Source organism: Heptranchias perlo, chromosome 20, assembly GCF_035084215.1.
Source record: "Heptranchias perlo isolate sHepPer1 chromosome 20, sHepPer1.hap1, whole genome shotgun sequence".
Lineage (NCBI taxonomy): Eukaryota > Metazoa > Chordata > Chondrichthyes > Hexanchiformes > Hexanchidae > Heptranchias > Heptranchias perlo.
This window is the reverse complement of record NC_090344.1, coordinates 12,510,181-12,538,096: the sequence shown is the minus strand read 5'-3', so window position 1 is coordinate 12,538,096 and position 27,916 is coordinate 12,510,181. Positions and strand designations below refer to the sequence as shown.

At 45.6% G+C, this 27,916-nt stretch overlaps 1 protein-coding gene and 8 non-coding genes across 9 annotated transcripts; all 9 read right to left on the bottom strand.

Moving 5' to 3' along the window:
* Positions 1 to 913: 913 nt before the first annotated feature.
* Positions 914 to 7,802, bottom strand: LOC137335921 (zona pellucida sperm-binding protein 4-like). Its single transcript, XM_068001436.1, has 8 exons — positions 7,574 to 7,802; positions 6,778 to 6,956; positions 6,611 to 6,708; positions 6,402 to 6,535; positions 6,132 to 6,321; positions 5,666 to 5,895; positions 4,626 to 4,739; positions 914 to 996 (listed from the first exon to the last, which is right to left on the bottom strand). The coding sequence occupies exons 1-8, from the start codon at positions 7,794 to 7,796 to the stop codon at positions 914 to 916; spliced, it is 1,251 nt and encodes a 416-aa protein (XP_067857537.1). The 5' UTR covers positions 7,797 to 7,802.
* Positions 7,803 to 12,741: 4,939 nt separating this feature from the next.
* trnak-cuu (transfer RNA lysine (anticodon CUU)) lies at positions 12,742 to 12,814 on the bottom strand. Its single transcript has one exon. It is a non-coding gene; the product is annotated as a tRNA-Lys (tRNA).
* Positions 12,815 to 15,686: 2,872 nt separating this feature from the next.
* Positions 15,687 to 15,759, bottom strand: trnaf-gaa (transfer RNA phenylalanine (anticodon GAA)). Its single transcript has one exon. It is a non-coding gene; the product is annotated as a tRNA-Phe (tRNA).
* A 1,098-nt stretch (positions 15,760 to 16,857) lies between these two features.
* trnak-cuu (transfer RNA lysine (anticodon CUU)) lies at positions 16,858 to 16,930 on the bottom strand. The gene has a single exon. It is a non-coding gene; the product is annotated as a tRNA-Lys (tRNA).
* A 2,870-nt stretch (positions 16,931 to 19,800) lies between these two features.
* On the bottom strand, positions 19,801 to 19,873 carry trnaf-gaa (transfer RNA phenylalanine (anticodon GAA)). The gene has a single exon. It is a non-coding gene; the product is annotated as a tRNA-Phe (tRNA).
* Positions 19,874 to 20,891: 1,018 nt separating this feature from the next.
* On the bottom strand, positions 20,892 to 20,964 carry trnak-cuu (transfer RNA lysine (anticodon CUU)). The gene has a single exon. It is a non-coding gene; the product is annotated as a tRNA-Lys (tRNA).
* Positions 20,965 to 23,811: 2,847 nt separating this feature from the next.
* On the bottom strand, positions 23,812 to 23,884 carry trnaf-gaa (transfer RNA phenylalanine (anticodon GAA)). Its single transcript has one exon. It is a non-coding gene; the product is annotated as a tRNA-Phe (tRNA).
* A 1,018-nt stretch (positions 23,885 to 24,902) lies between these two features.
* Positions 24,903 to 24,975, bottom strand: trnak-cuu (transfer RNA lysine (anticodon CUU)). Its single transcript has one exon. It is a non-coding gene; the product is annotated as a tRNA-Lys (tRNA).
* Positions 24,976 to 27,822: 2,847 nt separating this feature from the next.
* On the bottom strand, positions 27,823 to 27,895 carry trnaf-gaa (transfer RNA phenylalanine (anticodon GAA)). The gene has a single exon. It is a non-coding gene; the product is annotated as a tRNA-Phe (tRNA).
* Positions 27,896 to 27,916: the final 21 nt, after the last annotated feature.

Sequence of the window (27,916 nt, the reverse complement as noted above, 5' to 3'; positions counted from 1 at the left end):
CACCATTTGACCTGTGATTGGCTTCGCGAAAATCTGAATTCTTCTTGACAGACAAGGTTCGAAGGTTGCAGGAGAGCCGCTTCACTCTGACATGGATATTTCTGCAGTGAGCGACACCAGACTGTTTCCACAATGAATGTCACTCCCTTTTATTTTGGAAACGCAAAATTGTATTCACATTCCGATGGGTTTCAGTTGATTTGTGAGAGATCATGAAAGGATCCTGCAGCGCTGCCTTGAATAATAACAACAGTTCTAAGCCGCATTTCAGTCGCGGCAACAAATCCCTGCATCCGAGTATCTGCACCCTGAAATCCGAGTATTTGCACACTTACACCGGAATATCTGCACCATTACACCGGAGTATCTGCACCTTTAAATCCGAGCATCTGCACCTTTGCAGCAGAGTATCTGCACCCTCACAGTGGTGTATCTGCACCCTCACACTGGGATATCTGCACCGTTACACCGGAGTATCTGCACCGTTACAACCATTAACTCATCAACTGTCCCTAATCCTCTTTATCAGCGTCGGGAGACCTAAACAAAACTCAACAGAGAAGACATTGGCTTTATGATTCTTCACTAATGTACGGACACATTTTTATTTCCGGTACTTTAAGGGAGATTTGGGGAAAGTGGCCGCTGATAGTCAGAAATTAATGCTTGGTGTTTTTTTTCCCAGCGGGCTCGTTGCTCTTGGGCTATGATTTTCGCTTCGGGTTTGTTACTTGAATTATGTGAGAGATCCCGGGTTCAAATCCCGGACGAGCCCTCATTTTTTTCCCCCCAGACTTTTGATGTTGAGCTGCTGTTCAAACTGGCAGGGTGTTTGGAGGTATCTCAATGATCTCACGTCTTCTGAACGCATTCTACTTGCAATTGCAATGGACCTTGAAACCGCTCTCGGATTTCATCTCACTGAAGCAGAATGTGGCCGCTTTTTATCTGTCAGCGTGCAGGTGACGAGGTTGTGGTTGATAACCGCGGGCACACCTGTCCGGACATTGGTATGCAGAATGTACAAAATGCTGTCTCAAATACTCTGTTGTCATCCACGGAGCTCTAGTTTTCCATGCCCTAACTTTCCCCGAGTAAGAATGTGTCCAGTCTGTACCCAAACTATCTCCTCACTCAAAGCCTCCCATTGCTCATTTACAGTTTGCCCTGTCAATCTTTGATTCCAATCCACCTGGACCCGATCCCTTTTCAACTCGCTGAAATTCGCTCTTCCCAGTTGAGTATTTTCATACTTGATTTGTCCTTGCATTGTCCACAACGACACATTGGACCCTCTTTGCATCCTCCTCACAGCTCACATTTCACCCCAGCTTTGTGTCGTCTTCAAACTTGGAAATATTACATTCCGTTCCCTCATCCATATCATAGATTGTCCAATGTGATTTCGACAACTTGGTTGAGTGGGCAAGAACATGGCAGATGCAGTATAACGTGGATAAATGTGATGTTATCCACTTTGGTTGTAAAAATAAAGAGAGATTGTTATCTGAATGGTGATAGATTGGGAAGTGCAACGAGACCTGGGTGTCCTTGGACACCAGTCGCTGAAAGCGAGCATTCAAGTGCAGCAAGCAGTTAGGAAGGTGAATGGTATGTTGGCCTTCATTGCAGGAGGATTTGAGTACAGGAACAGGGTCGTCTTACTGCATTGATACAGGGCCTTGGTGAGGCCACACCAATATCTGGAGTATTGTGTGCAGTTTTTTTCTCCTTATGTGAGGAAGGATGTCCTTGCCATGGAGGGAGTGGAACGAAGGTTTACCAGACTGATATATATTGTGACTAGCTGGGGCACAAGCAGTGATCCCTGCGGTACCCCACTGGTCACTGCCTGCCACCCGGAAAAAGACCCGTTCATTCCTACTCTGTTTCCTGTCTGTCAACCAATTCTCAATCCATGCCAGTCTATTCCCCCCAATCCCATGTGCTTAAATTTTGCACGCGACATCTTGTGTGGGACCTTATCAAAAGCCTTCTGAAAATCCAAGTACACCACATCTACTGGTTCTCCCCTATCTATTCTACTAGTTACATCCTCAAAAAACTCCAGTAGATTTGTTAAGCATGATTTCCCTTTCACAAACCTATGCTGACTTTGTCTAATCCCATTGCTGCCTTCCAAGCGTTCTGCATTAACATCTTTTAAAATAGACGAGCATTTTCCCCACGACTGATGTTAGGCTAACTGGTCGTAATTCCCTGTTTTTTCTCTCCCTCCTTTTTTAAATAGTGGAGTTACATTTGCCACCTTCCAATCTGTAGGAACCGTTCAGGAGTCTATAGAATTTTGGTAGATGATCACGAATGCATCCACTATTTCCAGGGCCACTTCGTTTTGTACTCTGGGTTGGAGATTAGCAGGCCCTGGGGATTTTTCAGCCTTTCGCCCCATTAATTTGCCGAGCACTATTTTTTTTTAAACTAATACTTGTTTCCTTCAGTTTGTCCCTCACGAGGCCCTTGGTTCCCTAACATTTCTGGAAGGTTATTTGTATCCTACTTTGTGAAGACAGAACAAAAAGTATGTGTTTAATTGTTCTGCCATTTCTTTGTTCCCAATTATAACTTCCCATTTCTGACTGTAAGTAACCTACATTAGTCTTCACTAATCTTTTTCTCTTGACGTATTTTTATAGAAGCTTTTACAGTCAGTTTTTATGTTCCCTGCTAGTTTACTCTATCTTTCCCCTCTTAATCAATCTCTTTGTCCTCCTTTGCTGAATTCTAAACTGCTCCCAATCCTCAGGCTTGCGGCTTTTTCTGGCAATTTTATATGTCTCCTCTTCGGATCTAATATTATTCCTAATTTCTTTTGCATGCCACGGTTGAGCCATCTTTCTTGTTTTATTTTTGCGCCAGACAGGAATGAATAATTGTTGTAATTCCTGCACACGTTCTTTAAATATTAGGCATTGCCTCCAGACCGTCATCTCTTTTAGTAAAGTTCCCCAATCTATCCTGGCCAACTCACACCTCATACTTTCGTAATTTCATTTATTTAGATTCAGGACCCTAGTTTCGGATTCAACTACTTCACTCTCCATCTTAATGAGGAATTCTATCAAGTTATGGTTGCTCTTCCTTCACGGACCCCGCACAACAAGATTGTTAATTAATCCTTTCTCAGTGCACAATACCCATTCTAGGATCGTCTGTTCTCTAGTTGGTTCCTCAACATATTGGTCTAGAAATCCATCACGTACACACTCCAGGAATTCCTCCCCCACAGTATTATTGCTAATTTAGTTTGACCAATCGATGTGTAAATTAAAGTCACCCATGATTATAGTTGTACCCTTCTTGCATGCGTCCCTAATTTTCTGTTTAATGCCCTCCCCTACAGTTTGGGGGGAGGGGCAATAGACAACCCCCACCGACGCTTTCTGCCCCTTGGTGTTTTAGCTCCACCCATAGAGATTCCACATCCTGATTTTCGGAGGAAATATCCTTCCTTACTATTGCATTGATTTCCTCCTTTACTTGCAACGCTACCCCACCTCCTTTCCCCTTTTTGCTTGTCGTTCCTAAATATTGAATACCCGTGGATGTTCAGTACCCATCCTTGGTCACCCTGCAACTATGTCTCCATAATCGAAACTATATTATACCCGTTAATATCGATCCGCATCTACCTTATTGCGAATGCTCTGCACATTAAGACAACGCCTTTAGACTGGTTTTGAAGATTGCTAGCCATCTTAGTATTATTTTACACTATGAGCCTATTTGTTTTTTCTGCCTTCCACTATTGCTTCTTCCCGTTCTGTCTTGTTTCAACCTCCTCCGCCTCCCTGCTCAAATTCCCAGCCCCAACAGCACGAGCAAACACCTTCACGAGGACATCGGTCCTGGTCCTGCTCCAGCGTAGCCCATCCCACTTGTACAGGTCCCACCTTCCGCAGAACAGGTCCCAATGTCTCAGGAACTTAAATCCCTCCCACACCATCCCTGCAGCCACATATTCATCTGGTCCATTCTCCTGTTCCAAAAGCTGGAGAGACCAGCAGCCAGCAGGCATGCGAGGAGAGCCCAACACTTCAGGCTTGGCAAACTGGTCAATCGATGCCCTCAGGGAATAGGTAATTCCAGAGACATGGGCCCAGGACCAACCCACAGGATCAGAGTTAGAGGAAAATGAACCAGACATTCCTGCCCGACACCATTTTACGACAAACCCACCGCAACTTTGCCCCGGATCTCAATCCGAATGGTGGGGGTGGGGGCAGGGGTAATTGTTGGCTGCAGCCGTCGGATGCTGCACAAACAATTCTCAAACCAGGCACCAAGTTAACTCACTGCAAAGAGTAAAATCCAGCGAGCATTTGGAAGATAACACGAGACCTGCAATCATCTATAACAGGAGTTTATTATCCAACAGACATCTACAGTTCCATAGAGCTGCACTCGGAGCCCACCCTGCGGCCAGGCTCCATTTTCGACATAGCAACAGTCCCGACCAACAGGGCCAAGGAGAGCAGTGCTACCCCAATCGCCAATCCAGGAACACGGGAGGGTGAATCAACAGCAGCATCTGTGGGGAGAATCCAGGGTTAGATGGGCACCAGATACTCCATCACTAGACACAAGTGGAGCTTACTGCTTACCTTTCTCGTCCTGGTGGATTCGAGCAGCCAACCTCGCTTCACCTTCCAGGAAAAGGATGGGTCCATTTGCGGTCACCAAGACCCCAGACCGGTCATCGGCGCTTCTTCGCCTTTCTGGGGGACAAGGAGAACAAGAGACAGTTTATGGTGAATGATTAAATCTTCAGCTCTCTGCAAATCCTGAATCAGATGGCCTCATGCAAAAAACATCAAGGCCCTGGGTACCGGACTGAGTTTAGAGTTCCGGCTATAATTGCATCCGGTTCTCACCAAACCGATTCTCAGAAGGACGCGGCATCTGAGCAGAGTTTGCAATTGCTGCCGCCACAATGGCCAGTCTGGTCTCCTGGTGAAGAGACACTGTTTGATGCATTACTTTGACCCGCAGTTTCATGAGACTTTGACAATTGGCCAGGTGTCCGGCCCCGGGACATCCGTTCGGTTCCACCCTGAATTCCCGGTGTCAGAAAGGGGACAATTAGATGCCGGTTAAATGTTCTCCAAGGCCAAGGGTGGACTCTTCCGAACCGGATGTGGAACACACCCGTGCCAACAATGGGGATTCTGCTCCTCAGGGATCGGCAATTAGGACAGCTCAGCATCCGGGCAAGTAGCAAGGAACCAAAAATACTTCATTCATCCCAGCTCAAGGATTAGAGCATCCTTCACAATTACTGACCTGGTGCAAGATGTGCTCAGACCCGCTGACCGAGATTGCTAGTCTAATGGAAACCTGCACCGAATGGAACGGGACAAGTTCCCAGATCCGCCAGATTCGGGACACTCAGCAAGTGGCCGAGCACTGGGCACAGGGTGAGGGAGCCCCATGTCCAGATGTCCCACACCCACCCCTCCCAATCAGGGTTTAGTTTCTATTCAGATCACAGGTACTTACTGGAGCTGCAGGGAGCCGTGCAGTTCTCTCGGGTGGAAGGGTAGCAAACCTCAGCACTGCAGTGGAAATAAACCTGCAAAGGGACAGTGCGGTATGGTCAATCCCACAGGTTACAGTCAGATTAATGCTTCTACAGTCAACCTACCAACAGAGGCCTGCTCACTTATTAAGAGCCAGGGAACAAGTGATACCAAGTGACGGGGAAAGAAGCAGTGAAGGAAACTCCCCTCTCCGGACAGAGCCCGGCCCGAAACTCGGTCCCAGAAAGCGAACGTGCTGACTACAAAACGATTATGGTGAGTTGGGAACCGCAAATGGGAAGCATCGTTTACTGGTAGGAGGCGGGTTTTGTAGTTATCACCAGCAAAGGGGCACCTGGAACAGAGACAGAGGGGCGTCACGGGGAGAGGAGACCTCCAATAGATGGCCACACGGTTATAGGTTTACATCAACCCAATTATTCCGGAGAATGGACCAAAATGTCACCTTCGAAGGAATATTTCCCCAATCACTAACCCGGAGTGAAGTAATGATTTCTGTATTAATCCCCGCCCATGTCGCCCCCTCCCCAATCCCCACACTGCCACAAGCCCCCTCACTCGATCCCTCACCTGCCCACCAGGAGGTCCCATCGGAGCCCCGAATACGGCTCGGGGGTGGGGGTCGCCCAGCAGTCATTGAGCACCAGCACAAGGGACGGATCGTTCCGGTTCAGAACACGAACCTCCACAAACACGGGGTCCCGGAGCACACTCAGGATCGGGTAGTCACTGGCCACGTACCAGCTCCGGTAGCCACCACCTGGAAAGAGAAAGATGAAGGGCGGGCACTATTTGGAGAGAGCCTGAAGTTGGACACTAATATCAGCGAGCACTCGTTACCTCTCGCTATTCTCAGCTCCAGAAGCAGGATCCCGGCCTCAGTAGCTGGCAGTGGCGGAGAAAGGGTGTAAACTCTGGGCTTCACCTGCAGATCAGACTCCAGGCTTCCCTTGTAACTGCACTGGACATGGAGCCTGCAAGAGAACGGACACGGCTGGAGAATTCAGCTCCTCACTGTCTCTACCCGCTGAATGTGCTCCTATTCTCACCTGAAAGGGCTGTCCCGGGTCACCGATCCCAAAGCGCCATCCAAGATCTCAAACTCACCCAACACATCCGTTTCATACAGGATGTTCATGCCGTCCAGCTACAAGAGACAGAAGACCATCATTCCCGAAATGAGCCATTGATGGGACTCCCAGCCCACAATACCTACCCGCTGAGTAGCGCCACATTCAGTGACTGCGAACTGAAAGAGCACAGTGTCTGCAGAGGCCACGATCGGATTGCACTCAGCTCCTTCTCCATCCTTCAGATGGACCGTTGTCAGGTTTACAGGAGGCAGCGTCAAATCCTTGGAGATAGCGATGAGGACCTGCCCATCCTTGGTGCAGACTGCAAGAGAGTCAATGAAAGGCGGTTAGTTGACCCACGGGGAGGGTCAAGGGAACCGTTACAGGGAAGGGGACAAACCCCATCGATGTTTCAGTTTCGATCCCGTCCCCTTGTCTGTCTGATGGAAACCAGTTGACCAATTACAGCTCGTCACCACGCTGCTTGGATTTAAATTGCGCGCATCGCCGATAGATATTAAATATCAAATTCAAATGGTCAGTGGCAGCAGGGGCCGGGGCTCATTCACTCTGCCCCTCCCCCCAATCTAGCTGGACAATTACACGTGGCAGAATGCAACCAGTGTGAGTCCCAAGTCACCGAGCAACGGTGGAATGATTTTAACTGCAGATATTGTGTCAAAGGCCGATTAACTATTTCGCTTTCTGTTTGATTACCAGCCCCCAATCCCACAATCATTTATACTCTGCGGGATTAGAGACTCTCAATCACACCACCATGTCCACTTTCCGGACTGGAAAGGTTTGAAATTGCAACTGACGTTGTATGACAGGAAGGAGAAAGAGGAAACTGTCCAGGGAAACCCCTAGTACAGCTAGATTGCGGGTGAACCTGGAAAGTCCTGGCCCAGAACATAAACGAACTGAGAATACACCCACCTGGAAGACTGTCCAGTGAATAGAAACACGGCGGTGCATCCCGGCTCCCCGCATCAAAGCAGCAGCCTCTCTGCACACACTCACTGGCTTCAATTCCCGGAAATCCGCAGTCTTTGCGGTTTTTGGGAGACAGCCAACATTTATCGGCGGGGAAAAGGAGAGAGGGCGGCTGAGCTGAACAGATGACAACAAGTAACAAACCAAGAATCCCCGAGCCCTCCATTATAACTAACAAACTCTCCCAGGTAAGTGAGAGTAGAAAACCGACTCCCTCTTTTTATCGCAGCGCTGTTAACTGGCAGTAATTGTCTGTTCCAATCAGCCTGAGGCACAGTCCGAGGCCCACGGGCTCCGGAACATAAACCAGCATTCGCACGGCTCACACGGAGATGGGCCTGTTTTTAATGGAAGAAAAAAGGTGAGACTGGGTCCAACGACAGCTCCACAATTCGCCCCCGGACTTCTTGTTTGGTTGCATTGAAATTGTTGCTTTTTCCCCCCTTGACACCTTTATTTCTTCATCACAAAATTAAAAGAAACTGAACCACATCACATTATTAGTTTCTATTTTGCTTTTTTAGTCACTTTTATTTCTTGGACCCAACGTCACCTTTAATAGTTGATAAAAAAATAGGCCCCATCTCAGTGTGACCCGTGGGAATGCGGTTTTTTAAAATACTAATTAATAAACAGAGTCAAATCAATATGTTATTGTCCAGATACAGTACGGTAGCATTAGTGGTTATGTTACTGAACTTGTAATCTAGCAGGCCTGGATGAATAATCTACGTGTCATAAGGTCAAATTCTGCCACGGCAGCTGGGGAATTCAAATTCAATTAATTAATTAAAATCTGGAATTAAAATACTACTATCAGTAATGCTGGCGATGAAACGACCGGATTGTCATAAATAAAACCCATCTGGTTCACTAATGTCCTTCAGAGAAGGAAACCTGCCGTACTTACCCGGTTGGCCTATGATGTGACTCCAGGCCCACAGCAATGTGGTTGATTCGTAATTGCCCTCTGAAATGGCCTTGCAAGCCATTCAGTTGTAAAAACTCGTGTAAAAAAAGTCATACTCAGAATAAAACTGGACATGAAAAAGGCACCCAAGACCAGTTGACCCTGCAAAGTGCTCCTCACTAAAATCTGGGGACCAGTGCCAAAACTGGGAGAGCAGTCAAGCAACAGCCTGACATAGCCATACTCACAGAATCATGCCTTTCAGCAGAGGTCCGTGACTCTTCCATCACAATCCCTGGGTATGTGCTGTCCCACTGGCAGGACAGACAAACCAGAGGTGGCGATGCAGTGATATACAGTCAGGAGGGAATGGCCCTGGCAGTCCTCAACATTGACTCTGGACCAAATGCAAATCTCATGGCATCAGGTCAAACATGAGCAAGGAAACCTCCTGCTGATTACCACCAACCGCCCTCCCTCAGCTGATGAATCAGTCCTCCTCCATGTTGAGCACCACTTGGAGAAAGCGCTGAGGGTAGCAATGGCCACAGAAGGTACTCTGAGTGGGGGACTTCAATGTCCATCACCAAGAGTGGCTCGGTAGCACGACTACTGGCCGAGTCCTGAAGGACAAAGCTGCCAGACTGGGCCTGCAGCAGATGGTGAGCGAACCAACACGAGGGGGAAAATTACTTGACTTCGTCCTCACAAATCTACCTGTCGGAAATGCATCTGTACATGACAGTATTGGTGGGAGTGACCACCGCACAGTCCCCGTGGAGACCAAGTCCCGTCTTCGCACTGAGAACACCAATCAGCGTGTTGTGCGAACAGATCTGGAAGCTCAAAACTGGACCTCAAATGCCTGTTATCCGGCCGCAGATTAAATGGTGGAAGATCAGCCGCGCTCAACTGGCAATGTTTACGGTGCATTTTCATAAAAACAGAACACACATTCGAAACCGGGAAATGCGAAACAACGAATGTTAAGATGAAAGCTCTCTGTCATCCGCGGGTGGGCTCAAAGCACGAACTTTTCAGTTAATAGCCAGACGCGCTGACCAATTGCGCCACAGAGACACGACGTTTGCCCTTCTGAACCACTAATTCACCGAGCTAATTCAGCTTGCAACGATCAATGAAACAGCTGTCTTGCCATCAGTTTACTTTTCCAAAATAAAGGGTGTGCAGCTTGCACGAGTGAAAATCGTTGCCGTCTTATTTCTGAACATCAAACTCCCCTTGTCCCTAAATGCCTGTATGTTGGAAGACTCGGTCACCCAGTAGTAGAGAGGATTGATTTTTCGAGCTGTGATTCACCATTCTCTATTCCAGTCATGTTTCGGTTTGCAGGTAATGAGATGAGATCAAATGAGCAGGTCCAACGAGCAGGTCTGTGACACTACACGGTGTCGACAAGTTGTCTCTTCCACTTACAGTGAAGCGGACGGCAGTTTTCACTCTTAAACCAGTAACTATGATGTTAGGAAAATATGTGGCCGAGAAAGACTTGATTTCAGCGCGGTGCCACTGGGCCAGAGTAAAGCTAAGTTTCTCTGATTGCCGAGTGGTGCGAGGGTGGATTTGGAACTCCCGTGCGGCTGCACTGCACATTGTCCAGATCTGCTGCGAGCGATATTCACTTCAATTCATCACTGACAGGGACAGTTTGATTCTAAGTTTCTTTTTTCTGGTGCTTGGTGAGATTTCAAAATTGAACGCGACCCAGACCGACCCCAAACTCGTCACTTACACACTGACAGATACAAGGCGGCCACACTCTTCACTTCAGTGAGATGAAAGCCGAGGCCGATTTCACGGTTGAATGTAATGTCGAAGAAAACTCACCCAAAGAAAGTGCAGGTCATTGAGGTGCCTTTAAATTCCTGATTGTTCGCACTGAACTTCTTCCCAAAGCGTTTGAGATTCAGCTCAAGCGATTTGGGGACTTCTCCCTCTTTGCGAAAGTTTCAACCGCAGTTCAAGATCAAAAGTCGAGTGCAGAATGAGACACCTCCCTGAAACCGGGGAACAAAGAAATCAAACTTTAGAGCAAGGTTCTGTTTGTTGAGAAAAAGCAAAAAAACATTTATTTTGGAAAGATCCAGAATCCTATCAGCTCAAAAAGCAACTGTTACCCCGGCGGAATTTGAACACGCAGCCTTCTGGGGGAGCAATAAGTAATGGAGATAGAAGCAAGAAGTTGAAAAGTGTGAATTGACAGATTCAGTGAGTGGCAAAAACTGCGGCAAATAGAGTTCAATGTGGGGGAGAGCGAGGTCATTCATTTAAATCTAAGAAAGATAAATGAGAGTATTTTCTCAATGGTGAGAAGCTGGGAACTGTGGAGGTTCAGAGAGATTTCGGGGTCCGTGTTCAGAAACCGCTGCCAACCACTATAGGTACAAAAACGATTGAAATCGTTAATGGGATATAAGCAACGGTTCGTTAGCTTGCTTAGACCTGCCATAATATCACGATCGCGGTTTGATTCCTGTATGAGCTGATAAGGGGCTTTGATTCGGGTTTATATGATTTTAAAACCAAGCTTCACAAATGGGGCCTCAGACGAAGTGACGGGGACAGTTTTTTGAATAACATCCATTGTAACTTTACCCCTGGGCCGGAGAAACACGTCTTTCTTTTTATTTGTCATTCTCAGGTTTGCAGAGAAACGTTTAACTCGCGGCCTGTTCGCATCAATGATCATCAGCAGCAACAGACAGACAGAGCGGGTCTGACCGCCCCGAGATGTGGAAAAGGCATCGGCTTTGGACACGTGAATCAAATCAAATAATCACCCGCCACCGAGAGAGACAAAACCAAGAGAAAAAGATGGAGGGGAATAGAGAAATAAAAACTATATCAAGTCGATAGAAATATTTTCCATCCTTGATGTCTCTCTGTTCCGTTCCAAATCCTTCAGTGGCGGGAATCAAACTTCACTGTAAATAAATGCGAGAATCGACGCAAAGAAGATGAAACCAAATAACCAAAAACTGCCGAAACCCGGGATTGAATGCACAACCTTTCGATCTTCAGTTTAACGCAATTCCAACTCAGCGATTTTGACCCAACAGCAAATGCAACTTTGCCTCATTGTCCTGCAAGAAAATATAACCCCCGCGACGCCTTGATCTTCCTGTTCATTACCGCATTTCATATATAAACATCGCACTCATATATACCCAACCAGAGTTCATATTTAAACATCGCAATCATATATCCCAACCACAGTTCATAATTAAACATCGCAGTCAGTCATATATAAAACCCCACAGTTCATATATAAACACCGCACTCATATACGCACCCACAGTTCACATATATTAACATCGCACTCAGATATACACACCTGCAGTTCATATATAAACATCGCTTTCACATATAAACTCCCACAGTTTATAAATCACCAGCGCACTCATACATCCACACCCAGTTTATAGGAGGAAGATCGGTACCGACCGCCAATCGAGCTCTCAGAGTGGGAGAGGCGGAAGGAGCAGCGACCGAACAAACTCTGGATCTCATCCTTAAGACAGACCGGAAGATCCACCTGTGAAATTACATCGCACGAATGTATCAGGGAGGGTAATGGGATCTGAGAAGGTATCAGGGAGCCTCATGGCTTCATCGTGGCGATCCATTGGGCCAAGGGGATCTCAGAGAGAGGAAGGGACAGTCAGATGGCATCAGAGAGTGTATTAAGATCTGAGAGAGGGGAAGTACTGCCGAGTTTGGGAGAGTGTCAGGGGGCTCAGGGCGCATCTGTGTAAGGGGCAATCAATAGGTATCAGAGCAGGTGAATGGCGCTGACAAGGTTCAAAGTGGATCATGGACTCTCTGAGGGTATCGGAGAAGGTAAGAGACAGAGCGTATCAGCGATGATAAGGAGCTCAGGGAGAATCAAATAGGGTAAGGGGGGATCAGGAGGTATCAGAGAGGCGAATTGTTCCAGAGTTGGCATCTCCTAAATATTATATTTTCTGACCTTCAACATTTTTAATAACAGCAAAAAATGAAACCGATTGAACCGATAACCTGTCCGTGTCCCATGTGGAGAGAACGAGACGGTCGAAGATATTTGGCAACGCTCACGGTTTCCTTTCACACAGCTCAGGGTTGTGTCTGGTTCGAATCTGGAGAGAAGAGATTGCACTTTGAAACTTTCATCACCCAGTGTGAAAAATAGAACACAAATCGCCCAACGTGGGGCTCGAACCCACGACCCTGAGATTAAGAGTCTCATGCTCTACCGACTGAGCTAGCCGGGCCGACTGCTAAAATACTTCCCATCTTATTATTGCAGAGAGACAGCTGTTGGCTTTGCTGCAGGAGTTCAGTTCGTTCCACTATCTCAGGGTATCTACTTCTGAACACCCGTTTTTTCATTCTGGAGTTAGTCTGATGTCTTTTACCATTCGTCCAGCTCCGCGCTGAGCAGTATAGGAACATCGGGACAAGAGACGGCCATTCAGCCCCTCGAACTTGCTGCCTCATTCAATTGGATCATGAGTTGATCTGCAATTCATCTCTGTTTCTCCGCCTTGGACTCATATTCCTTGGTACCCGAATCGAAAAACGATCTATCAATATCAGACATCAAATTATGAATTGAGCCACAATCCACATCCTTTGGGATGAGAGAGTTCCAGCTTTCGGCCGTATATTGTTTGCTGAATTGATTCCTGATTTCTTGCATGATTAGTCCAGCTCCAATTTCATTTTGGATTCGGCCAACAGAGAGAGAGAAAAAGGCCGTCTTAACCGGAGATTGATCCTTTAACGATCTCTCACAAATCAACTGTAACCAGTCGTAATGTGAATACCATTTCACTTTTCCAAAATAAATCGAGTGACATTCATTTTGGAAACAGTCTGATGTCGCTCACTGCAGAAATATCCATGTCAGTGTGATTCAGTCTGAAGGAGCTCGCCTGCAACCTTCGAACCTTCTCTGTCAAGAAGTGTTCCGACTTCGTTCAAGCCAATCTCGTTTTTTTTTGGATATTTTTCCGATGCCTGTTATCCAACCGCAGAATAAATGGTGGAAAATCAGACGCACTCAGCTGGCAATGTTTGCGGTACATTTTCTGGCAGACAAGACACACATTCGAACCCAAGAAATGCGAGACAATGAATGTTAAGGTGAAAGGTTGCTTTAGTGTTCTCAAGTGGGTTCGAACGACCAAATTTTCAGTTAGCAGCCGAACGCGCTAACCAATTGCGCCACAGAAACAGAACTTGCAAATGTTCAAGGACTAATTCATCGAGCTGACGCTTCAGGTTGCCGCGCTCAATGTAACAGCTTTCTTCCAATCAGTTTACTTTTCCAAAATAAAGGGTGTGCAGATTGCACGAGTGAACATCTGTGCTGTATTATTTCTGAAAATGAAACTCACCTTGCCATTAAACACCTGAATGTTGAAAGACTCAGTCCGCTCGTGGAAGAGAGGATTGATTTTTGAGCTGTGATTCGCCATTCTCTGTTCCAGCAATATTCAGGTTTGCTGAAAATGAGATGAGATGAAATGAGCAGGACAAACCAGCAGGTCTGTGACACTACACGGTGTCTACAAAGTTGTCTCTTGCACTTACAGTGAAGTGCACGACAATTTTCACTCTTAAACCAGTAATTATTATGTTAAGAAAAAATGTGGCCGAGAAAGACTCGATTTCAGCGCGGTGACACTGGGCCAGAGTAAAGTTCAGTTAATGCGATTGCCGAGTGGCGAGAGGGTGGATTTGTAACTACTGTGCGGCTGCGCTGCACATTGTCCAGATCTGTTTGGAGCGATATTCCCTTCAATTCATCACTTACAGGGACAGTTTGATTCTAAGTTTCCTTTCCCCGGTGCTTGGTGAGATTTCAGAAATAAACGCGACCCGTGCTTAACCCAAACTCGTCACTAACACGTTGACCGATACAAGGCGGCCACACTCTGCACTTCAGTGAGATGAAAGCCGACAGCGATTTCTCGTCGATTCCAATGTCGAAAAAAAGTCATTCAATGAAAGTGCAGGTCATTGAGGTGCCTTTAAATTCCTGATTGTTTACACAGAACTTCTTCCCAAAGCGTTTGAGATACACGTGGGGCGATTTGGGGACTTCTTCTCCCTCTTTGCAAAAGTTTCATCCGCAGCACAAGATCAAAAGTCGAGAGCAAAATGAAACGATTTCCTGAAATTTGATAACCAGAGAACCAGAATTTAGAGCAAGGTTCTGTTTATTGAGAAAAAGCAGATGAAACATTCATTCCGGAACGATACAGAATCCTATCAGCTCGAAAGCCAACGGTTACCCCCTGTTTTGAACACGCAGCCTTCTGGTGACACAGGAAGTAATGCAGATGATAGCAGGAAATTGAAAAGTGGGAATTGATAGATTTAGTGTCTGGACAAAACTGTGGCAAATAGAGTTCAATGTGGGGGAGACCGAGGTCATACACTTTAAATCTAAGAAAGATAAATCAGAGTATTTTCAAAATGGTTAGAAACTCGGTGCTGTGGAGTAGCAGAGAGATTTAGGGGTCCAAGTACAGAAATCGCTGCAGGTACAAAAATTAATTAAACAGCCTAATGTGCCGTTGGTCCGGCCGGTTGACTCGTTTGCAAAGAGTATACTGTAACATAATGATCACGGACTCGATTCTTGTAATTTACTTTATTTATTTCGCGTTTTTATAACTTTTCAAATCGAAGCTTTGCAAAGAAAATCCACAGAAAAATTCACGGTGACCGTTTTTTGAATTACATCCGTTGTAACTTTACCCCTGGGCAGGATAAACACGTCTTTCTTTTTATTTGTCTTTCTCCAATTTGCAGGTAAACGTTTAACTCGCGGCCTGTTCCCATTAATGATCATCAGCAGCAACAGACAGACAGAGCGGGTCTGACCGCCCCGAGATGTGGAAAATGGATCAGTTGAGGACAAATCAAATTGTCACCCGGCACCGAGAGAGACAAAACCAAGAGACAAAGGCAGAAGATAACAGAGAAATAAAAGCCAAATACAAACGATATAAATATTTCCCATCCTTGATGTCTCTCTATTCAATCCCCAATCCTTCAGTGGCGGGAATTAAATTTCACTGTCAACAAATCCGAGAATCGAAGCAAGGAAAAAGAAAGTAAACAACCAAAAACTGCCGAAACTCGAGATTGAACCAAAGACATTCAGATCTTCAGTCTAACGCTCTCCCAACTGAGCTATTTCGGCTCCACACCCAATCATTACTTTGCGTTATTGTCGTGGAAGAAAATATAACCCCAGGAGGAATTGCCCCTCCTGTTCATTCCACAATTCAGATATAAACATTACACTCATCGAGATACACCTACAATTCATATATAAACATCGCACTCATAGAGATACACCCACAGTTCATATATAAACATCGTACTCATAGAGATACACCCACAGTTCTTATATAAACATCGCTGTCATACGTAAACTACCAAAGTTTATAAATCAACAGCGCACTCACACATCCACACCCAGTTTGTGGGAGGAAGATCGGTACCGACCGCCGATGGAGCTCTCAGAGGCGGAAGGAGCACCGACCGATCAAACTCTGGATCTCATCCTTAACACAGACCGGTAGATCCACCTGTGAAGTTACACCGCACTTTGATAGCAGGGACGGTAATGGGTTCTGAGAAGGCCTCAGGGCGTCTAATCGCTTCTTAGTGGCGATCCATTGGGGCAAGGGCATCTCAGAGAGGGGGAGGTACTATCAGAGGGCATCAGAGAGTGTAAGGGGGCTCAGAGAGAGGAAGGGACAGTCAGATGGCATCAGAGAGTGTATTATGATCTGAGAGAGGGGTAGGACTGCCGAGTATGGGAGAGTGTAAGGGGGCTCAGGGCGCATCTGTGTGAGGGGCACTCAGTGGGTATCAGAGCAGGTGAATTGCGCTGACAAGGTTCAAAGTGGATCATGGACTCTCTGAGGGTATCGGAGAAGGTAAGAGACAGAGCGTATCAGCGATGATAAGGAGCACAGGGAGAATCAAATAGGGTAAGGGGGGATCAGGAGGTATCAGAGAGGCGAATTGTTCCAGCGTTGGCATCTCCTCAATTTTACATTTTCTGACCTTCAACATTTTTAATAACAGCAGAAAATGAATCCGATTGAACCAATAACCTGTCCGTGTCCAATGTGGAGGGACCGAGAAGGGAGAATCGGGAGGGAGTGGATATTTGGCAACGCTCACGGTTTCTTTTCACACAGCTCAGGGTTGTGTCTGGTTGGAATCTGGAGACAAGAAGTTGCACTTTGAAACTTTTATCATCCAGTGTGAAAAGTAGAACACAAATCGCTCAACGTGGGGCTCGAAAACACGACCGTGAGATTAAGAGTCTCATGCTCTACCGACTGAGCTAGCCGGGCCGACTGCTACTATTTTTCCCATCCTATTATTGCAGAGAGACAGCTGTTGGCTTTGCTGCAGGAGTTCAGTTCGTTCCACAATCTCAGGGTATCTGCTTCTGAACACCCGTGTTTTCATTCTGGAGTTCGTCTGATGTCTTTTACCATTCGTCCAGCCGCGCGCTGAGCAGTAAAGGAACATCGGGACAAGAGAAGGCCATTCAGCCCCTCGAACCTGCTGCCCTATTCAATTGGATCATGAGTTGATCTGCAATTCATCTCTGTTTCTCCGCCTTGGACTCATATTCCTTGGTACCCGAATCGAAAAACGATCTATCAATATCAGACTTCACATTATGAATTGAGCCACAATCCACATCCTTTGGGATGAGAGAGTTCCAGCTTTCGGCCGTATTTTGTTTGCTAAAATGATTCCTGATTTCTTGCATGATTAGTCCAGCTCCAATTTCATTTTGGATTCGGCCAACAGAGAGAGAGAAAAAGGCCGTCTTAACCGGAGATTGATCCTTTAACGATCTCTCACAAATCAACTGTAACCAGTCGTAATGTGAATACCATTTCACTTTTCCAAAATAAAGGGAGTGACATTCATTGTGGAAACAGTCTGACGTCGCTCACTGCAGAAATATCCATGTCAGTGTGATTCAGTCTGAAGGAGCTCGCCTGCAACCTTCGAACCTTCTCTGTCAAGAAGGGTTCCGACTTCGTTCAAGCCAATCTCGTTTTTTTGGATATTTTTCATATGCCTGTTATCCAACCGCAGAATAAATGGTGGAAAATCAGACGCACTCAGCTGGCAATGTTCGCGGTACATTTTCTGGCAGACAAGACACACATTCGAACCCAAGAAATGCGAGACAATGAATGTTTCGGTGAAAGGTTGCTTCAGCGTCCTCTAGTGGGTTCGAACCACCAACTTTTCATGTTCGGAGTCGAACGCGCTCACCAATTGCGCCACAGAAACAGAGCTTGCAAATGTTCAAGGACTAATTCATCGAGCTGAAGCTTCAGGTTGCCGCACTCAATGTAACAGCTTTCTTCCAATCAGTTTACTTTTCCAAAATAAAGGGTGTGCAGCTTGCACGAGTGAAAATCTGTGCTGTATTATTTCTGAAAATTAAACTCACCTTGCCATTAAACACCTGTATGTTGAAAGACTCAGTCCGCTCGAGGAAGAGAGGATTGATTTTTGAGCAGTGATTCGCCAATCTCTGTTCCAGTGATATTCAGGTTTGCTGAAAATGAGATGAGATGAAATGAGCAGGACAAACCAGCAGGTCTGTGACACTACACGGTGTCTACAAAGTTGTCTCTTGCACTTGCAGTGAAGTGGACGACAATCTTCACTCTTAAACCAGTAATTATTATGTTAAGAATAAATGTGGCCGAGAAAGACTCGATTTCAGCGCGGTGACACTGGGCCAGAGTTACTTTCAGTTAATGCGATTGCCGAGTGGCGAGAGGGTGGATTTGGAACTCCTGTGCGGCTGCGCTGCGCATTGTCCAGATCTGTTTGGAGCGATATTCCCTTCAATTCATCACTTACAGGGACAGTTTGATTCTAAGTTTCTTTTCCCCGGTGCTTGGTGAGATTTCAGAAATAAACGCGTCCCGTGCTTAACCCAAACTCGTCACTAACACGTTGACCGATACAAGGCGGCCACACTCTCCACTTCCGTGAGATGAAAGCCGACAGCGATTTCTCGTCGATTCCAATGGCGAAAAAAAGTCATTCAATGAAAGTGCAGGTCATTGAGGTGCCTTTAAATTCCTGATTGTTTACACAGAACTTCTTCCCAAAGCGTTTGAGATACACGTGGGGCGATTTGGGGACTTCTTCTCCCTCTTTGCAAAAGATTCATCCGCAGCACAAGATCAAAAGTCGAGGGCAAAATGAAACGATTTGCTGCAATTTGAGAACCAGAGAACCAGAATTTAGAGCAAGGTTCTGTTTGTTGAGAAAAAGCAGATGAAACATTCATTCCGGAACGATGCAGAATCCTCTCAGCTCTAAAGGCAACGGTTACCCCGTGTTTTGAACACGCAGCCTTCTGGTGACGCAGGAAGAAACGCAGATGGTAGCAGGAAATTGAAAAGTGGGAATTGATAGATTAAGTGTGTGGACAAAACTGTGGCAAATAGAGTTCAATGTGGGGGAGACCGAGGTCATAAACTTTAAATCTAAGAAAGATTAATCAGAGTATTTTCTAAATGGTGAGAAACTCGGTGCTGTGGAGGAGCAGAGAGATTTCGTGGTCAAAGTACAGAAATCGCTGCAGGTACAAAAATTAATTAAACAGCCTAATGTGCCGTTGGTACGGCCGGTTAACTCGTTTGCAAAGAGTATACTGTAACATAATGATCACGAACTCGATTCTTGTAATTTACTTTATTTATTTCGCGTTTTTGTAACTTTTGAAATCGAAGCTTCAAAAAGAAAATCCACAGAAAAATTCACGGGGACCGTTTTTGAATTACATCCGTTGTAACTTTGCCCCTGGGCAGGATAAACACGTCTTTCTTTTTATTTGTCTTTCTCCAATTTGCAGATAAACGTTTGACTCGCGGCCTGTTCCCATGAATGATCATCAGCAGCAACAGACAGACAGAGCGGGTCTGACCGCCCCGAGATGTGGAAAATGGATCAGTTTCGGACAAATCAAATAGTCACCTGGCACCGAAATAGACAAAACCAAGAGAAAAAGGCAGAAGGTAACAGTGAAATAACAGCCAAATACAAACGATATAAATATTTCCCATCCTTGATGTCTCTCCATTCAATCCCCAATCCTACAGTGGCGGGAATGAAATTTCACTGCAAATCAATCCGAGAATCGAAGCAAGGAAGAAGAAAGGAAACAACCAAAAACTGCCGAAACTCGGGATTGAACCAAGGACCTTCAAAACTTCAGTCTAACGCTCTCCCAACTGAGCTATTTCGGCTCGACATCCAACGATTAATTTGTGTTATTGTCGTGGAAGAAAATATAACCCCAGGAGGAATTGCCCCTCCTGTTCATTCCACAATTCATATGTAAACATCACACTCATAGAGATACACCCACAGTTCATATATAAACATCGTTGTCATACGTAAACTACCAAAGTTTATAAATCAACAGCGCACTCATACATCCACACCCAGTTTGTGGGAGGAAGATCGGTACCGACCGCCGATGGAGCTCTCAGAGGCGGAAGCAGCAGCGACCGATCAAACTCTGGATCTCATCCTTATCACAGACCGGTAGATCCACCTGTGAAGTTACACCGCACTTTGATAGCAGGGACGGTAATTGCTTCTGAGAAGGCCTCAGGGCGTCTAATCGCTTGTTCGTGGCGATCCATTGTGGCAAGGGCATCTCAGAGAGGGGAAGGTACTATCAGAGGGCATCAGAGAATGTAAGGGGGCTCAAAGAGGAGAGCGGGCAGTCAGATGGCATCAGAGAGTGTATTAAGATCTGGGAGAGGGGAAGGACTGCCGAGTATGGGAGAGTATAAGGCGGCTCAGGGCGCATCTGTGTGAGGGGCAATCAATAGGTATCAGAGCAGGTGAATGGCGCTGGCAAGGTTCAAAGTGGATCATGGACTCTCTGAGGGTATCGGAGAAGGTAAGAGACAGAGCGTATCAGCGATGATAAGGAGCACAGGGAGAATCAAATCGGGTAAGGGGGGATCAGGAGGTATCAGAGAGGCGAATTGTTCCAGCGTTGGCATCTCCAAAATATTACATTTTCTGACCTTCAACATTTTTAATAACAACAAAAAGTGAATCCAATTGAACCGATAACCTGTCCGTGTCCCATGTGGAGGGAACGAGAAGGTAGAATCGGGAGGGAGTGGATATTTGGCAACGCTCGCGGTTTCCTTTCACACAGCTCAGGGTTGTGCCTGTTTCGAATCTGGAGTCAAGAGGTTGCACTTTAAAAATTTTATCACCCACTGTGAAAAGTCGAACACAAATCGCCCAACGTGGGGCTCGAACCCACGACCCTGAGATTAAGAGTCTCATGCTCTACCGACTGAGCTAGCCGGGCCGACTGCTGAAATTCTTCCCATCTTATTATTGCAGAGAGACAGCTGTTGGCTTTGCTGCAGGAGTTCAGTTCGTTCCACAATCTCAGGGTATCGACTTCTGAACACCCGTTTTTTTCATTCTGGAGTTAGTCTGATGATTTTACCATTCGTCCAGCTCCGCGCTGAGCAGTATCGGAACATCGGGACAAGAGAAGTCCATTCAGCCCCTCGAACCTGCTGCCCCATTCAATTGGATCATGAGTTGATCTGCAATTCATCTCTGATTCTCCGTCTTGGACTCATATTCCTTGGTACCCGAATCGAAAAACGATCTGTCAATATCAGACTTCAAATTATGAATTGAACCACAATCCACATCCTTTGGGATGAGAGAGTTCCAGCTTTCGGCCGTATTTTGTTTGCTAAAGTGATTCCTGATTTCTTGCATGATTAGTCCAGCTCCAATTTCATTTTGGATTCGGCCAACAGAGAGAGAGCAAAAGGCCGTCTTCACCGGAGATTGATCCTTTGGCGATCTCTCACAAATCAACTGAAACCAGTCGGAATGTGAATACCATTTCACTTTTCCAAAATAAAGGGAGTGATATTCATTGTGGAAACAGTCTGATGTCGCTCACTGCAGAAATATCCATGTCAGTGTGAAGGAGCTCGCTTGCAACCTTCGAACCTTCTCTGTCAAGAAGTATTCCGAGTTCGTTCAAGCCAACCTCGTTTTTTTGGATATTTTTCATATGCCTGTTATCCAACCGCAGAATAAATGGTGGAAAATCGGACGCACTCAGCTGGCAATGCTTGCGGTACATTTTCTGGCAGACAAGACACACATTCGAACCCAAGAATTTGCGAGACAATGAATGTTAAGGTAAAAGGTTGCCTTCGTGTCCTCCAACGACCAACTTTTCAGTTCGCAGCGAAACGCGCTAACCAATTGCGCCACAGAAACAGAACTTGCAAATGTTCAAGGACTAATTCATCGAGCTGACGCTTCAGGTTGCCGCACTCAATGTAACAGCTTTCTTCCAATCAGTTTACTTTTCCAAAATAAAGGGTGTGCAGGTTGCACGAGTGAAAATCTGTGCTGTATTATTTCTGAAAATTAAACTCACCTTGCCATTAAACACCTGTATGTTGAAAGACCCAGTCCGCTCGTGGAAGAGAGGATTGATTTTTGAGCTGTGATTCGCCATTCTCTGTTCCAGTAATATTCAGGTTTGCGGAAAATGAGATGAGATGAAATGAGCAGGACAAACCAGCAGGTCTGTGACACTACACGGTGTCTACAAAGTTGTCTCTTGCACTTACAGTGAAGTGGACGACAATTTTCACTCTTAAACAAGTAATTATTATGTTAAGAAAAAATGTGGCCGTGAAAGACTCGATTTCATCGCGGTGACACGGGCCAGAGTAAAGTTCAGTTCATGCGATTGCCGAGTGGCGAGAGGGTGGATTTGTAACTCCTGTGCGGCTGCGCTGCACATTGTCCAGATCTGTTTGGAGCGATATTCCATTCAATTCATCACTTTCAGGGACAGTTTGATTCTAAGTTTCTTTTTCCCGGTGCTTGGTGATATTTCAGAAATAAACGCGACCCGTGCTTAACCCAAACTCGTCACTAACACGTTGACTGATACAAGGCGGCCACACTCTGCACTTCAGTGAGATGAAAGCCGACAGCGATTTCTCGTCGATTCCAATGGCGAAAAAAAGTCATTCAATGAAAGTGCAGGTCATTGAAGTGCCTTTAAATTCCTGATTGTTTGCACAGAACTTCTTCCCAAAGCGTTTGAGATACACGTGGGGCGATTTGGGGACTTCTTCTCCCTCTTTGCAAAAGTTTCATCCGCAGCACAAGATCAAAAGTCGAGGGCAAAATGAAACGATTTGCTCAAATTTGAGATCCAGAGAACCAGAATTTAGAGCAAGGTTCCGTTTATTGAGAAAAAGCAGAGGAAACATTCATTCCGGAACGATACAGAATCCTATCAGCTCTAAAGGCAACGGTTACCCCGTGTTTTGAACACGCAGCTTTCTGGTGACGCAGGAAGAAACGCAGATGGTAGCAGGAAATTGAAAAGTAGGAATTGATAGATTAAGTGTGTGGACAAAACTCTGGCAAATAGTGTTCAATGTGGGGGAGACCGAGGTCATACACTTTAAATCTAAGAAAGATAAATCAGAGTATTTTCTAAATGGTGAGAAACTCGGTGCTGTGGAGGAGCAGAGATTTAGGGGTCCAAGTACAGAAATCGCTGCAGGTACAAAAATTAATTAAACAGCCTAATGTGCCGTTGGTACGGCCGGTTAACTCGTTTGCAAAGAGTATACTGTAACATAATGATCACGGACTCGATTCTTGTAATTTACTTTATTTATTTCGCTTTTTTGTAACTTTTGAAATCGAAGCTTTAAAAAGAAAATCAACAGAAAAATTCACGGGGACCGTTTTTGAATTACATCCGTTGTAACTTTGCCCCTGGGCAGGATAAACACGTCTTTCTTTTGATTTGTCTTTCTCCAATTTGCAGATAAACGTTTAACTCGCGGCCTGTTCCCATTAATGATCATCAGCAGCAACAGACAGACAGAGCGGGTCTGACAGCCCCGAGATGTGGAAAATGGAACAGTTTCGGACAAATCAAATAGTCACCCGGCACCGAGAGAGACAAAACCAAGAGAAAAAGGCAGAAGGTAACAGTGAAATAACAGCCAAATACAAACGATATAAATAATTCCCATCCTTGATGTCTCTCTATTCAATCCCCAATCCTTCAGTGGCGGGAATTAAATTTCACTGCAAATAAATCCGAGAATCGAAGCAAGGAAGAAGAAAGTAAACAACCAAAAACTGCCGAAACTCGGGATTGAACCAAGGACCTTCAGATCTTCAGTCTAACGCTCTCTCAACTGAGCTATTTCGGCTCTGTTCCCAACGATTACTTTGTGTTATTGTCGTGGAAGAAAATATAACCCCAGGAGGAATTGCCCCTCCTGTTCATTCCACAATTCATATATAAACATCTTACTCGTAGAGATACACCCACAGTTCATATATAAACATCGTTGTCATACGTAAACTACCAAAGTTTATAAATCAACAGCGCACTCATACATCCACACCCAGTTTATGGGAGGAAGATCGGTCCCGACCGCCGACAGAGCTCTCAGAGGCGGAAGCAGCAGCGACCGATCAAACTCTTGATCTCATCCTCAACACAGACCGGTCGATCCACCTGTGAAGTTACACCGCACTTTGATAGCAGGGACGGTAATTGCTTCTGAGAAGGCCTCAGGGCGTCTAATCGCTTCTTCGTGGCGATCCATTGTGGCAAGGGCATCTCAGAGAGGGGAAGGTATTTTCAGAGGGCATCAGAGAGTGCAAGGGGGCTCAAAGAGGAGAGCGGGAAGTCAGATGGCATCAGAGAGTGTATTAAGATCTGAGAGAGGGGAAGGACTGCCGAGTATGGGAGAGTGTAAGGCGGCTCAGGGCGCATCTGTGTAAGGGGCAATCAATAGGTATCAGAGCAGGTGAATGGCGCTGACAAGTTTCAAAGTGAATCATGGACTCTCTGAGGGTATCGGAGAAGGTAAGAGACAGAGCGTATCAGCGATGATAAGGAGCACAGAGAGAATCAAATGGGGTAAGGGGGGATCAGGAGGTATCAGAGAGGCGAATTGTTCCAGCGTTGGCATCTCCTAAATATTACATTTTCTGACCTTCAACATTTTTAATAACAACAAAAAGTGAATCCAATTGAACCGAAAACCTGTCCGTGTCCCATGTGGAGGGAACGAGAAGGTAGAATCGGGAGGGAGTGAATATTTGGCAACGCTCACGGTTTCCTTTCACACAGCTCAGGGTTGTGCCTGTTTCGAATCTGGAGACAAGAGGTTGCACTTTAAAAATTTTATCACCGAGTGTGAAAAGTAGAACACAAATCGCCCAACGTGGGGCTCGAACCCACGACCCTGAGATTAAGAATCTCATGCTTTCCCGACTGAGCGAGCCGGGCCGACTGCTGAAATTCTTCCCATCTTATTATTGCAGAAAGACAGCTGTTGGCTTTGCTGCAGGAGTTCAGTTCGTTCCACAATCTCAGGGTATCAACTTCTGAACACCCGTTTTTTCATTCTGGAGTTAGTCTGATGTCTTTTACCATTCGTCCAGCTCCGCGCTGAGCAGTAGCGGAACATCGGGACAAGAGAAGGCCATTCAGCCCCTCGAACCTGCTGCCCCATTCAATTCGATCATGAGTTGATCTGCAATTCATCTCTGTTTCTCCGTCTTGGACTCATATTCCTTGGTACCCGAATCGAAAAACGATCTATCAATATCAGACTTCAAATTATGAATTGAACCACAATTCACATCCTTTGGGATGAGAGAGTTCCAGCTTTCGGCCGTATTTTGTTTGCGAAAGTGATTCCTGATTTCTTGCATGATTAGTCCAGCTCCAATTTCATTTTGGATTCGGCCAACAGAGAGAGAGAAAAAGGCCTTCTTAACCGGAGATTGATCCTTTAACGATATCTCACAAATCAACTGAAACCAGTCGGAATGTGAATACGATTTCACTTTTCCAAAATAAAGGGAGTGACATTCATTGTGGAAACAGTCTGATGTCGCTCACTGCAGAAATATCCATGTCAGTGTGAAGGAGCTCGCTTGCAACCTTCGAACCTTCTCTGTCAAGTATTCCGACTTCGTTCAAGCCAATCTCGTTTTTTTTGGATATTTTTCATATGCCTGTTATCCAACCGCAGAACAAATGGTGGAAAATCAGACGCACTCAGCTGGCAATGTTTGCGGTACATTTTCTTGCAGACAAGACACACATTCGAACCCAAGAAATGTGAGACAAAGAATGTTAAGGTAAAAAGGTTGCTTTTGCGTTCTCGAACCATCAACTTTTCAATGAGCAGCCGAACGCGCGAACCAATTGCGCCACAGAAACAGAACTTGCAATTGTTCAAGGACTAATTCATCGAGCTAAAGCTTCGGGTTGCCGCACTCAATGCAACAGCTTTCATCCAATCAGTTTACTTTTCCAAAATAAAGGGTGTGCAGGTTGCACGAGTGAAAATCTGTGCTGTATTATTTCTGAAAATTAAACTCACCTTGCCATTAAACACCTGTATGTTGAAAGACTCAGTCCGCTCGTGGAAGAGAGGATCGATTTTTGAGCTGTGATTCGCCATTCTCTATTCCAGTAATATTCAGGTTTGCTGAAAATGAGATGAGATGAAATGAGCAGGACAAACCAGCAGGTCTGTGACACTACACGGTGTCTACAAAGTTGTCTCTTGCACTTACAGTGAAGTGGACGACAATTTTCACTCTTAAACCAGTAATTATTATGTTAAGAAAAAATGTGGCCGAGAAAGACTCGATTCCAGCGTGGTGACACGGGCCAGAGTAAAGTTCAGTTAATGCGATTGCCGAGTGGCGAGGGGGTCGATTTGGAACTCCTGTGCGGCTGCGCTGCGCATTGTCCAGATCTGTTTGGAGCGATATTCACTTCAATTCATCACTTACAGGGACAGTTTGATTCAAATTTCTTTTTCCCGGTGCTTGGTGAGATTTCAGAATTAAACGCGACCCGTGCTGAACCCAAACTCGTCACTAACACGTTGACCGATACAAGGCGGCCACACTCTGCACTTCAGTGAGATGAAAGCCGACAGCGATTTCTCGTCGATTCCAATGGCGACAAAAACTCATTCAATGAAAGTGCAGGTCATTGAGGTGCCTTTAAATTCCTGATTGTTTACACAGAACTTCTTCCCAAAGCGTTTAAGATACACGTGGGGCGATTTGGGGACTTCTTCTCCCTCTTTGCAAAAGTTTCATCCGCAGCACAAGGTCAAAAGTTGAGGGCAAAATGAAACGATTTGCTGAAATTTGAGAACCAGAGAACCAGAATTTAGAGCAAGGTTCTGTTTATTGAGAAAAAGCAGCTGAAACATTCTTTCCGGAACGATACAGAATCCTATCAGCTCTCAAGGCAACGGTTCCCCCGTTTTTTGAACACGCAGCCTTCTGGTGACGCAGGATGTAATGCAAATGGTAGCCGGAAATTGAAAAGTGGGAATTGATAGATTAAGTGTGAGGACAAAACTGTGGCAAATAGAGTTCAATGTGGGGGAGACCGAGGTCATACACTTTAAATCTAAGAAAGATAAATCAGAGTATTTTCTAAATGGTGAGAAACTCGGTGCTGTGGAGGAGCAGAGAGATTTAGGGGTCCAAGTACAGAAATCGCTGCAGGTACAAAAATTAGTGAAACAGCCTCACGTGCCGTTGGTACGGCCGATTAGCACGTTTGCAAAGAGTATACTGTAACATAATGATCACGGACTCTATTCTTGTAATTTACTTTATGTATTTCGCGTTTTTGTAACTTTTGAAATCGAAGCTTTGCAAAGAAAATCGACAGAAAAATTCACGGGGACCGTTTTTTGAATTACATCCGTTGTTACTTTGCCCCTGGACAGGATAAACACGTCTTTCTTTTTATTTGTCTTTCTCCAATTTGCAGATAAACGTTTAACTCGCGGCCTGTTCCCATTAATGATCATCAGCAGCAACAGACAGACAGAGCGGGTCTGACCGCCCCGAGATGTGGAAAAAGCATCAGTTTAGGACAAATCAAATAGTCACCTGGCACCGAGAGAGACAAAACCAAGAGACAAAGGCAGAAGGTAACAGAGAAATAACAGCCAAATACAAACGATATAAATATTTCCCATCCTTGATGTCTCTCTGTTCAATGCCCAAACCTTCAGTGGCGGGAATTAAATTTCACTGCAAATAAATCCGGGAATCGAAGCAAGGAAGAAGAAAGGAAACAACCAAAAACTGCCGAAACTCGGGATTGAACCAAGGACCTTCAGATCTTCAGTCTAACGCTCTCCCAACTGAGCTATTTAGGCTCTACATCCTATGCTTACTTT